Below are 13,326 nucleotides of genomic sequence, written 5' to 3'. Positions count from 1 at the left end.
CAATTTTAGCTTTATATCTGCAAACATGTAAGATATTTGTGTCTTTTCTCATCCAGGTTGTACAGGTTTATCGCATACAGGAGATTTACACGATGGATCCGCCGTGTCCTATAGAAATAGGTAAATAATATCACATCATTATTTCCAGTGTGCACTTGTTTTGAATCTTTGCAGCCATAGGTGATACAGTTCAGGTACAATAAAATGCACCTAGATCAACATACAAACTTTATCAAGAGAAGACAAACTTAAATGACACATTATTTACTGACATATATCTTTGGCCTAATAGCAAAAATAAGTTTTACATCATGTTATGTATGTATACACGTCATGAAAGATAGTCACTTCTTAGATATTGTCTTCAAGGGTGCCTTTCCAATTTGGGTTGCCACTGATCTAGTTACAGGTGCTTCTATAACAACCTTCTCTGTCATCACTTGAAAGCTTTCAGCTTCAGAAGGTAAATGGCTATTTTCTCCAGATGTCTCAGGATCAGCATTTTCCTTGTCTTTTTCGAATTCCTCCAGGAGTTCATCCAGTGCCTAAATAGTGAAATAAGTGTTTAAATACAATATACATAAAAAAATAATAATTTTATGAACTAATGCTTATTGATTATGTTGAACCACAGTAAAAAATATTCCACATATGGTAGCATTGTGGTAGCTTTAATACTAGGTAGAAGTGAACTGGTGAATACTATTGTTTCTATAAAAAAAATGTAAAGATGTGACAAACTGTTTATAATTTAACATCTTTAGTCGCAGTTATACAGGGCTAAACTGAAAAACCATACCAAAAGTACATATAACTTTGCAGACACGCCGCAGGATTATTATAAATTAAAAATAACACCGTATACTACTTTTTAATAGTAACTGGACTACATGACAACATAGCTATATATAGGCCTATATATTATCATTATGTACTCTATACTTTGCTCTGAGACTTTTACTGTAGTTTTCAACAGTTTTATTGTTGAAAAAATTAACTGGGAAAATTCAGTTTTTTACAATATTTGCGAAATCATTTTGACACCTACCCTCTTCCTGTTACGTTTTGTGAAAGCTTTTCTGTGGGGTGTGCTGACAGGTCGAACAGACTGTTGTTGTTGTTGTTTCGGTACTTCAGACAAAGGACTCGATATCTCAATTGACAGGGGAATGTCCGGTACAGCACCTGTTGTTAGCCGTGCTACTGCATTTTCATAGCCCAGGCTCGCCAACTTCTCTGGGTCTCGATCAAACATGCATTTGGAGAAATGCTTACTGCACAGTTTGTGGTGGTACTTGAGATCGAAGTCCCTCTTGCAATAATGAAGCCAGACTTTCCTCGTGGTCGCATCTTTTGGAAAGGCAAAGAAAGAAATTCCACCTCCCTTGACAAGCTGACTGTTGCATCCGTAAGCTGCACAGATCACAGGCATAACTACCTTTCAAAAATTTCTCAAACAACAGCAAATTTGGGTCGAAATAAATGCCTTTTGGTCGCGTGTTTATAGCCTTCTATTATAGAACTTCTGCACGCATGGAGCCAGAGTCTTCTTACCGTGACGTCACGGGCTCAACAGCCTCGCTTTGAAATTCACAATATGCATATTCAGCCGAGCGGTATTCGTCGCCGGTTGCATCAGAACGACTACAAGCAGGCCGTTTGTGGTTACAGGGGCCCAAATACTATCAATATGATCTTTTTAAACAGTTTGGAGGCACAAATAATTTATTTTCTTGACAGTATTCCTTTAAGGTACATGTATCACTACAAGACAGCAACGAAACACTTTGTAGATCTGTGCAAGACAACAATGAAACACTTTGTAGATCTGTGCAAGACAACAATGAAACACTTTGTAGATCTGCGCAAGACAACAATGAAACACTTTGTAGACCTGTGCAAGACAACAATGAAACACTTTGCAGACCTGTGCAAGACAACAATGAAACACTTTGTAGATCTGTGCAAGACAACAATGAAACACTTTGTAGACCTGTGCAAGACAACAATGAAACACTTTGTAGATCTGTGCAAGACAGCAACAAAACACTTTGTAGATCTGTGCAAGACAACAATGAAACATTTTGTAGATCTGTGCAAATGACGTACTGTTCTTGCACACTGTCTTAGTAGGAAAGCACCACAGAGAAGCAGCTTTTTCCCCCTACAATTTTCACTTAATGAAAATCAAGAACTTAAATATTCCAAAGGCTGTCTTATTAGGGATCCATGCCAGTGTTCTAGTAGGACGTCTGTTGAAATCATTTAGATTATTAGGGGTACATGCTAGTATCCTAGCAGGACACCTCTTGAAATTGTTCTAATTATTATTAGGGGTCCACTCTAGTATCTTAGCAGGACACCTCTTGAAATCGTTTGGATCATTACCATTATTATTCTTGGTCAACTCGAAAAATTGAAATATCCTAATGAGGAACATATTAAGCAATTATTGACGTTTCATGCCATTTTACCAGTCACATGATTTAGCGCCCATTTTGAATTTTATTGATTAGCTACAAAAATCTTCTTCTCCAAAATGGCTAAACCTGTCGAGATCAACTTTTCGTTCACAGTTTTTAGGTGGATCGCCCTTTTTATATTGTGAAAAAATTTTAGTTTGGTATGCAAACAAGGCTAAAACTGACAAATGAACTTAGCTCAAAAGTAGGTCAATTCTTAAAACTGCTCAAAATCGTTAAATAAACACACTATCTGATGCCCAATGACATCACGATTACAAATCTGCAAGAATTATTTTTGTACTTTGTGTTGTTTTCATGTTTTGATCAAAAAACCAACAAAAGACCATCTTATGTATATAGCACGGAAGCTTCGTGCTACATTGCATGAAACCATTGACTGCAGTTTACTGTGGGAAAGATCAACAGCTCTGCAATAATCAACATGTATTCTTTCTGTCTTTTTCTCTTGGTCACCAACTTCACAACAATTCTGCCTTTTGTCCTCCAGTATCAGCAGAAGATCAAAACCTCTTAATCTCTATTCTAGTCTTCAGTACTTGGCTAATTGTACATGATGCTTGGCAGTCTAGGGTTCAAATCCAGTACATTCTTTTACCCTAATTTTTTTTTTTCGTTTTTTTTTTTACAATTATCATGAACTTCATAGGCACCAAGCAACCAGAAGTTGTAAAAGTTTAGTCACGTGGACCCCGGAAACATTGTCAGATAACAACTTTGATTTAATTTATTTTTTCTTCCCAATATTTTTACTGTCTAATTTAGCTACCCTTTAGTTCTTTAACCTTTTCAACCACCTCTTGCACCAATATTTTGAAACGCTCTGAGAGAACTACATGTATCAGTGTAGAGAACTAGTTTTTCACAGTTCTATGAAGCCTGCACCTTTAGTGACACAAACGAATCATTTTTGCAGCATTCTGATAATAATCGTATCATTATTTTCCACTGAAAAAAAGTGCATTAGTGACTGACAAAGTTGAAGATTTAAGGTACCTCAGTATGATTTTTGTCCATCATTTTTCAACATCAATGACATTCTTTGAAAAGCTTCGTACAAGTTCATGCAGTGTTGCCTTCTAAGACATCTCAACAAAAATTTAATTTCGTGACTTTAATACTGGCAGAATAAAACCTTTTTTTTTTTTTAAGTGTAGATAACAATTTTAGAAACCCATTCAACCCAGCTAGATATGTTATGTACGTTTTCTGTTTGTCAGGCACCACTTTAGCTTTTACCGGTACCAGATAAGATGGGATTTGATGCCTGACAATTTGCAGGCATGCCACACATGAATGTTGTAATTTTACTTTACCTTGACATTCAAAGGGTTGGTTAGTCCAGGTCTTGTCTAGCTGACATTTGGCTGTGTTAGGACCTGCAGGTGTAAAGCCCTCACTACACTCAAATCTGATGGTGCTGTCATAGCCTCTATCACTGCCAACCAAATAGCCGTTTGTGGGGGACTGTATCACTGGACACTGGATAGCTACAGAAACAACAAAATCATGAACAATTATAAAACGTATTGCTATTACTTATAATTATTATATAAAAGGGTACACCAATTTTTATACCAGAGTAAAATGCAAAACTAAAATTTTTCATTTTGTTCAATCAAGGTTTTTGTGAATTTCCTGTTTTACAAGGCTTTTTGAATATGGAAATGTGTCTTCCCAAGGAAAATTTTCCGGGATAGCATAAATTAAATATTTCCAAGTTTTATTTCTATACCCTGCCTTGACAATGAAAAACCATTTATTTTGCCTGTCAAAAAAAACAAAAATTTAAAAAGGTGTGGCCTAATAGAGATGGTGATTCCTGTACTTTGACTGTTGGCAAACCTGTCTTACAGCCTCATTTTTGCAAACAGGTCAGCTATTTATGGATCAAAATAATGGAAGAATCTCTCACTGACAACGTACAGCTACATTTATCAGTATCACGACATTTGTCCTTAAAACAAACACAATGTTTCGTCCATTAAGAAAGCAAGAAACATGGAATTTAATTTCGCTCAACCCAAACAGGCGACCATTGCTGTACTGCCCCCTAGAATATGGAAAATCACTTTCCAAATTATTCCCTACCTGAAGAAAGAAAAAGTTGTTTGCCTCAATTACTGGGGTTGTCAGGTCTGTGATGCATGTCATGTACATGTATACCTATATATCCATCTTGTGTCAAACCTAAAAGGGATTCCATCACATGTGTCAAACCTGAATGGGATTCCATAACATGTGTCAAACCTGAAAGGGATTCCATCATGTGTCAAACCCAAAAGGGATTTCATCACGTGTCAAACCTAAAAGGGATTCCACAACATGTGTCAAACCTGAAAGGGATTCCATCACATGTGTCAAACTTAAAAGGGATTCCATCACATGTGTCAAACTTAAGAGATTTCATCACGTGTGTCAAACCTAAAAGGAATTTCATCACGTGTCAAACCTGAAAGGGATTCCATCACATGTGTCAAACCTAAAAGGGATTCCATCACATGTGTCAAACCTGAAAGGGATTCCATCACATGTGTCAAACCCAAAAGGGATTCCATCACATGTGTCAAACTTAAAAGGGATTCCATCACATGTGTCAAACTTAAAAGGGATTACATCACATGTGTCAAACCTGAAAGGGATTCCATCACATGTGTCAAACCTGAAAGGGATTCCATCACGTGTCAAACCTAAAAGGGATTCCATCACATGTGTCAAACCTGAAAGGGATTCCATCACATGTGTCAAACTTAAAAGGGATTCCATCACGTGTGTCAAACCTAAAAGGGATTTCATCACGTGTCAAACCTAACCCTAACCCTAACCTAAAAGGGATTCCATAACATGTGTCAAACCTAAAAGGGATTTCATCATGTGTCAAACCTAAAGCCTAACCCTAACCCTAACCCTAACCTAAAGGAATTCCATCACGTGTCAAACCTAACCCTAACCCTAACCTAAAGGGATTCCATCACGTGTCAAACCTAACCCTAACCCTAACCTAAAGGGATTCCATCACGTGTCAAACCTAACCCTAACCTGAAAGGGATTCCATCACATGTGTCAAACCTAAAAGGGATTCCATCACATGTGTCAAACTTAAAAGACATCTTCACTAAGTCGTCTTAGTGAAGCAGCACTAGATAAAAGAGCAGTGGAAAGCCGTCTTGCAACAAGGAGGCACAGTGCATGTACATGCTCTCTAAGGACTCCTTCGTTGCCATATGAATGAAGAATTGTTAAATACAATGTTAAACCCCAAGCACTCACTCAATCACTCCTTAGCAACAAAAAAATGTTGATTCACTTGTATTTTTTATCACTGTAAATGCATCTGATTTTATTTATCTATTTGATTGGTGTTTTACATGCGAATGTTTCCCTTCTAGGACAGCGGTCAGCATTATGATCAGATGAAACCAGGCAAAGGACACCAGGAAAAACCTACCACCATTTCACCGATAAACCTCTCCACATGCAACAGGGGAGGAAGCCATCACAAGCTGGATTTGAACTCACAGTGACCACATTGGCGAGAGACTCCTAAGGTAATCTGCTGCACTAGCACGTTAAACTTTCGGCCACGGTGGCTCCTTTATGCATCTGTAAACTCTTACCGTTACATGTGGGTGCTGGAACAGACCAGGACCCTGATGCCAGGCATAGTGTTGTGTCCCTTCCAACCATCTCAAAGCCCTCATAACAAGAATACCCGACTGTCTGACCCACTGTGTACACATACGAGTCTTTCTCTCCGTTGCGTATGGCCCCAGGATCGCCGCAGGATTTTGCTGAAAGAATGACAACAAACGATGTCTATTTACTAAGTTTTTAAGATACATGTATTAGTGTTTAAGACACACTTCTGGAAGGGTGGTTAGGTTTAACGTTGGAGGAATCCAGGGTATCTGTAGAAATAAACTGTGACCCTTAAATGCCATACATATGTACCTATAAAATGCTTGTGACTTACAGATGCAGCTCTGCTAAAGTCGCAACCACACTGATCAGAGCTTGACCTGGAGCTGAAAGACTTTTAGCAGACTGAGTCAGTGACCTATGAAAAGGTCTTTGAAACCAGTTTTAAAAAAATTTATATTTTGGCTGGATACCTATAAAATGCTTGTGACTAACAGATGCAGCTCTGCTAAACTAGCAACCACACTGATCAGAGCTTGACCTGAAGCTGAAAGGCTTTTAGCAGACTGAGTCAGTGACCTACGAAAACGTCTCTGAAACCAGTTTTAAAAAAATTTATATTTTGGCTGGATACCTATAAAATGCTTGTGACTAACAGATGCAGCCCTGCTAAAATAGCAACCACACTGATCAGAGCTTGACCTGAAGCTGAAAGGCTTTTAGCAGACTGAGTCAGTGACATACGAAAACGTCTTTGAAACCAGTTTTAAAAAAATTTATATTTTGGCTGGATACCTATAAAATGCTTGTGACTTACAGATGCAGCCCTGCTAAAATAGCAACCACACTGATCAGAGATTGATCTGATGCTGAAAGATTTTTAGCGGACTGAGTCAGTGACCTACGAAAACATCTTTGAAACCAGTTTTAAAAAAATTTATATTTTGGCTGGATACCTATAAAATGCTTGTGACTTACAGATGCAGCTCTGCTAAAATAGCAACCACACTGATCAGAGATTGATCTGAAGCTGAAAGACTTTTAGCAGACTGAGTCAGTGACCTACGAAAACGTCTTTGAAACCAGTTTTAAAAAAATTTATATTTTGGCTGGATACCTATAAAATGCTTGTGACTTACAGATGCAGGTCTGCTAAAATAGCAACCACACTGATCAGAGCTTGATCTGAAGCTGAAAGATCTTTAGCAGACTGAGTCAAAGACCTTTGAAAATGTCTTTGAAACCAGTTTTAAAAAAATTTATATTTTGGCTGGATACCTATAAAATGCTTGTGACTTACAGATGCAGCTCTGCTAAAATAGCAACCACACTGATCAGAGCTTGACCTGAAGCTGAAAGACTTTTAGCAGACTGAGTCAGTGATCTATGAAAATTGAAAAAACAAATTTTCAAAAAAATTTAAAATTTAGCTCAGTTGCATCCTTGCTAGAGAGTCCTACAAGCAAGAGTTTTATTCTTTTCTTTGTTACTAAATACAATGCTGTTAAACGCTTGAATTCTATGGTGGATTCAACAGACCAAATTGATAGATGTTGCTATAATTTTTATGTAGTGATTTGAAAACCCTTGGGTATACAAAACATATGACAAACATTCTCATTTTCTACAACATTATAAGATGTCCCAACAGTCAGCCCATCACAGAATTTCAAAACCTGATTTCATTTTATTCAATAAATACATAACCAAATATTTTTTTCTTTTGTTTGTATTCCTTCTTGATTGTACCAGTGATGTCGCTTTCCATTGACAAAATCTGTAAGGTGCATATTAACACAGAAAAATTTACGCATGTATGCATACTTGAGGTTTTATGTCAATCTGAATAATTTTTAAGTTCTATAGGATATGAGTCATGGAGTGTGTTTAACCTATTTCTTCTAAAATTTGGGACACCTGGTCTGCTCATTTGAGCCAAAATATTTTTAATATTTGTATATAAAATATAAAATACAATATAAAATTGTAAACTGTGCACAACAATAAAAAATAATGACTTCAGCTTATGGAAAATGTACACGTAGCAGTGTACATGTGTTATCAGCTTCCTTCTTCTGGTTTCAAAAATGCAATTGTATATATATAACTGTTTACACTTGTTAATGTATTGCTCTAGAACCTCTGTGAAGAGCATATTGTGAGTATCCTCTTCGCTTGGTTTCCTTAATTCACTCAGTCATACAAATGTCAACAGTAAGTTTTGGCCAAAACTTAATACCAGGGTTACATAGCTAGCCTGGCTTAATATATTTATTTACTGATTTATTTATCAGATTAGTAATTTTACGCCGTACTCAAAAAAACTGAACATTTCACTTATATGACAGTGGCCAAAATAATGGTGGAAGGAAACCGAGCAAAGCCCCGGGGGAAACCCACAACCAGCCACAGGTTGCTGACAGACCTACACAGGTACAGACAAGGCTTACATGTACAGGGAGTACATCTTGGCGTTAAAGGACACATGTGTTCTGCGATGTCTATTAATCATTAATGTTCATGTAGGCTCATGTAACTGTAGCTACTCATATGTTTATCACCCCACTCGCTATTTCCTGGACACACTTGTAAACCTGATATGCATGTACATGTGGTTAATACAGGATTTCACTTAAAGCATTGGTAGTGTACATATATATATATAAATATATATATATATATATATATATATATATATATATATATATATATATATATATATATAAATATATATATATATATATATATATAAGTCATGATTATGTCACCCTATATAAGTAATTCTTTTTTGGACGAAATCAAGAACTATCCAAAAAAGAGTATGTTAGTAGAGAAACTATCTTAGTTTTATTCTGGGTGTATGTGAAAAAGATAAGGTTTTATAATAAAGAAATTAATATTGAGAGAATAAACAAACTAAAATAAAAATCAAATTAAAAAAAATACTATTTTAGAGTATTTGCAGGGTTCAATAACCTTCAACAAACACGTTTTACTGATGACCTTACAGCCACAAGTTTGTTTTTGAGAACAGTCCAGAATACCAACGATCAGATACATAAACAATTACACTTTGTTGCATATATCCTGGCCCGGGGTGTGGGTTGGAATGTGGTCAATCAAATGTCCGCAGAGATAAACCAAGCCTACAGAGAAGCCAGTTACAAGATGTAACAGGATATGGGCGACTCCAGATTATACAAGTCTGTACTGTACAAGCAAACCAACCCTTGTTTAACTTAATGAGGTCATACTATGAAGGCATGTACGTGCATGTAAAATTGTAATCTTTTTTACCTTTCCTGTAAGGGGTAAAATGATTTGTTATTTAAATGTTTTTCAGAGCTCAGAGTAAAAAAGATGACCTCAAACTGTGCCCAGATCATCAAGGAAGGTGATTTTGTAAGATACAAATACACATCGACATGTTCATAATTTCAGATATAAATTTATGATTGTAGTACTTTATCCACTTGTATATTGTTCATAAAATGATACGAATGGAACTTTTAAATCAATGCTCGACAACCTCAATTTTTTTATGAGCCTGAAGACTCAAAATATCGAACATTTTCACCCCTATACTAGTGGTCAGAACCACACAAAACAATGATGAGTTAAGAATGCTATTTATGTCATTTATTTTGATTCTTGTATATACCACCACTCTCAAGATTTTTCACTTCAACGATGGTGTTTTATGAAAGTGAAGCTCCTGACATAATCCACAAATCTTTGGCAGGTTACTATTTCCACGTGTACATTAGATGCACACGTTCATTAAAAATATATCACCTGGGCACAGCCCAAAGAACTTCCTAATAAAAGTTCTTTTCTACCCTAAAGTTTCTATTCGGATTTTTAAAAAAAAAAAAAAAACTTTTCCCTCTCTAAAGAGTAATTTTTTAAAAATCTTCTTCATTTTTCATTTCACTACCCTATTTCTTCTTCTAGGGACAGGTTATGCCCAACAAAAACTGTTTTGAGAATGGCCTAAAATATATACTGTACTGTATACTTACGCCTGCACTGAAAAGGGGGATAACCAGACGGAATCGTCCAAGTATCATTATCTCCACAGACTTTGTAGGGAAACCCAGACTGGGTGAATCCTCGCTGACAAGAGAGGCTTGCCACCGTGCCTCTGGGGTAAGGCGGATTCACATTTGTCAAATTATGACCGACATGGTCAACTGGAGGTATCTCACCACAGTCAGCTGTTAACAGAAAAATATAGACTTAGACTGCCCTTAGGAATGTCCAATCATGTTACCACTGCACAAATAACCATTTACATATGTATTTATTTATCTGATGTTCTAAATTAGGAATATCACTCACTGATACAACACCATGCAGACAGGGTTAAACATGTGTAGTGTTCGAGGTAACCCGTGCACTAGGAGTAAACTACTGTCTTTCACTAAGTTCGCACATGCATCTTGATAAAACTCCTGACTTTTTAAAACCCTGCCTTTATAAGCGAGAGCTAGATTTGAAACGGAACCAGCCCGTATGTTCATTCTGTGAAAGTAAAAACTGGATCCAGTGCAGTAGTTGTGAGTGAGTGAGTGAGTGAGTGAGTAAGTGCTTGGAGTTTGTCGTACTTAACAAATTTTCAGTCATATGACGACGAAGAAGTCCTTAGGGTGCATATACATGTCATGTGCCTCCTTGTTGCAGGACGGATTTCCACTGCTCTTATCTAGTGCTGCTTCACTGAGACACCTTTCTGAAGGTAAGTAAGCCGCCCTGCACGAGCCATTATACTGATACGGGTCAACCGGTCGCTGCATTATCTCATTAATGCTGAACGGCAGTGGTCATGAACGAAAGCTTTAACAAGGGCCACAAAAGCAATTGTTCAGACCGGTGTAAATACATGTATGTGCATCGCAATACCAAATGTACACGTAGCAAGACTATGAAATCTTGCAGACAAATCTGCAATTTTTCTTGGATTGTTTCGACACCTACATGAACTACTCTTATTTTGATAATAATTCTATCAGGAAAAAAAAGACACACTTTTTAAAAGCATGAGAAAAATGTGACAACGCCAAAATAACAGCCCACTGACACACCTAACATAAACAAGATATATATCATGCTTTCATACGGGAGTGGTTAACCGGCATGTAAGCAATTCAGCCAAAATGTTCCAAAAAGTTTCCCCACAGAGGTTTTAGCATATATAAGAAAGGACCTGGCAGTTTGACACGAAATATGAGACTAAGCATTACACCACAAAGAATAATACAACATGAACAAGTTGACAACAGGATTTTGGGCAGATATCACCCTCCATGAGCCCCAGGTGGCTACTTCAACTCCTCTCTTTATACTGGTTGGCCGGTATCGTAGTCACAGGAGTATCCAAAGGTAAACCATACACTGATTCATGCCATGTCCAATAAGTCCTTTCTAAACAATGGCTCTGGTCCAAAACTCGTGTCGACTTTGGCTCTTACCTCTCAGCTCGCCCGCAAATGCAACATCTCATGCAGCATGACTAATCAAGGAAAAATACGTGGGCTGCTGGATACAAAATGGCTGACCTTTACTGGCTTCATTTGTGGTGGTCAGGCATGTCAAAACAACGGCACGTGCTCTGGTTTGGTTTCCTGGCGCGCTATTTGTACCATCTAAAGTAAATGGGACTCAACCCAACCTGCGCATGACCGCATAACAACAAAAGGACTTCAAAATCAGCATAACTGAAGGGAGGGACAGTTTCCTATTCAGCTGCCTGGCTGCAGCCATTTCGAAAATGAAAAGTCAGTGGAGACCACAATAAACATCTCAACCTTTGGGATGATCGACATCTCAGGATTTTAAAAGTCAGGTGCCCTACGACCCTAAGCATTGTAAAGGAGTGGCGAAGTGGGCGAGGTACGTTCATAATCGACTGTTTTCCGACATTTTACAATTCATCCTACCAGCCAAAGGGGAACCAGCCAAGACTACGCGAGGCCCTACGAGCGTTGTCATCTAGGGTAGCTATAACACGATATTGCCCGATACTTTGCCAGCCTGGTATAAAAAGAAAAGCTGAAGAAGCCACCTGGGGCTAATGATTATTATATTCTCGAGCAATATTTCTAAAACAAAATCTGACAGCTTACCTTTCACGGCACACACTATGTACGCGATGACGAGGACTACACTAACACAGATCTCTTTTCCTAAAACCCACATAGTAAAGTTGAGCCAACGGACAGCGTTGTCCGGTTATGCAAACTTCACCTCACTCGGTGTTGTTTTTCAGCTAGTGTTATTTCACTCAAGCTGCTTTCATGTGCTGGGCGTGGGTTCCGAGATAAGGTTTCATTGGCAGGATATGACAAACATCACCCGATTTTCAATTGAAGGAAAGTCTCCAGTAGTGCTGGTCTGTCGGCTTCACTATATCCGGCCACATCTTCTTTACCTCCAGGACAGGAGAGTTCTTATGTTCACGTTTGGCGTACATGTTGATCTAGGACAACGAAAAAAATTATTGATTGATTTTATTCACCGTGAATTTGAAACAGACGCTTATATTCATTCCAGAAAGGTGCGTAATGGCTGGATTAATCCCGTAGTGCCACTGGTGAGTTTTACGTAATACACGAGTACGGGTAGCATGACTCCGAAAAAAGACATCATTGTGACTCAATATTTCGACATTCTATTTAGCCATCATCAGGAGAGTCTCCTGATGATAGCTGGATTCAAGTCATTAAGACTTGTTCTATCCCAAGACACAGAGGCCTATACTGTACCGGTATATTTTTTTTATTTATTTGATTGATGTTTTACGCCGAACTCAGGAATATTTCACTTATTTACCGTACAGACGGCCAGTTGTGAAAATGCGTGCGTTCACACGACGGTATGGCCAAGCCGGTTTTACGCCAGTTCAGGTATTTGTCCGTCCACACAGTCACATTTAAGTCAGTTTAGTAATTACCACGTCATTCTGACCTCCAAGTACCCGTGGCATTTAATCCAGTTACCGTGCACACGGCACTGATAAACCCGCTAAAGCCCTGAAACTGGCTTTAAGCCACGTCACTAGCAGGGGCAAATCAACCGGATTAAAATGCCCCTACGTTGCGTTCACACGGGCGACGTCAAACTGGCTCAAAGCAACTTTCGCAAGGTATTCCAGGTGAACTTTGACTGTGTGAACGGAGTATTATACAACGGCGGCCAGCATTCT

The 13,326-nt window shown here is 38.0% G+C and overlaps 1 protein-coding gene across 1 annotated transcript in view; it reads right to left on the bottom strand.

The window, feature by feature from the left end:
- Positions 1–12,527, bottom strand: part of LOC135480123 (sushi, von Willebrand factor type A, EGF and pentraxin domain-containing protein 1-like) — a 44,488-nt gene extending 31,961 nt beyond the window's left edge. The window contains exons 1-4 of the mRNA XM_064759887.1: positions 12,248–12,527; positions 10,145–10,339; positions 6,101–6,274; positions 3,800–3,973 (exon numbers count right to left, since the gene is read on the bottom strand). Coding sequence (XP_064615957.1) covers positions 3,800–3,973; positions 6,101–6,274; positions 10,145–10,339; positions 12,248–12,320 — 616 coding nt within the window. The 5' untranslated portion in view covers positions 12,321–12,527. The remainder of the gene's footprint in view (positions 1–3,799; positions 3,974–6,100; positions 6,275–10,144; positions 10,340–12,247) is intronic.
- Between the last annotated feature and the right edge of the window lie 799 nt (positions 12,528–13,326).

This window comes from Liolophura sinensis, chromosome 13, assembly GCF_032854445.1.
Source record: "Liolophura sinensis isolate JHLJ2023 chromosome 13, CUHK_Ljap_v2, whole genome shotgun sequence".
NCBI lineage: Eukaryota > Metazoa > Mollusca > Polyplacophora > Chitonida > Chitonidae > Liolophura > Liolophura sinensis.
Note: the sequence above shows the minus strand (reverse complement) of the source record. Positions and strands in the feature narration are given on the sequence as shown.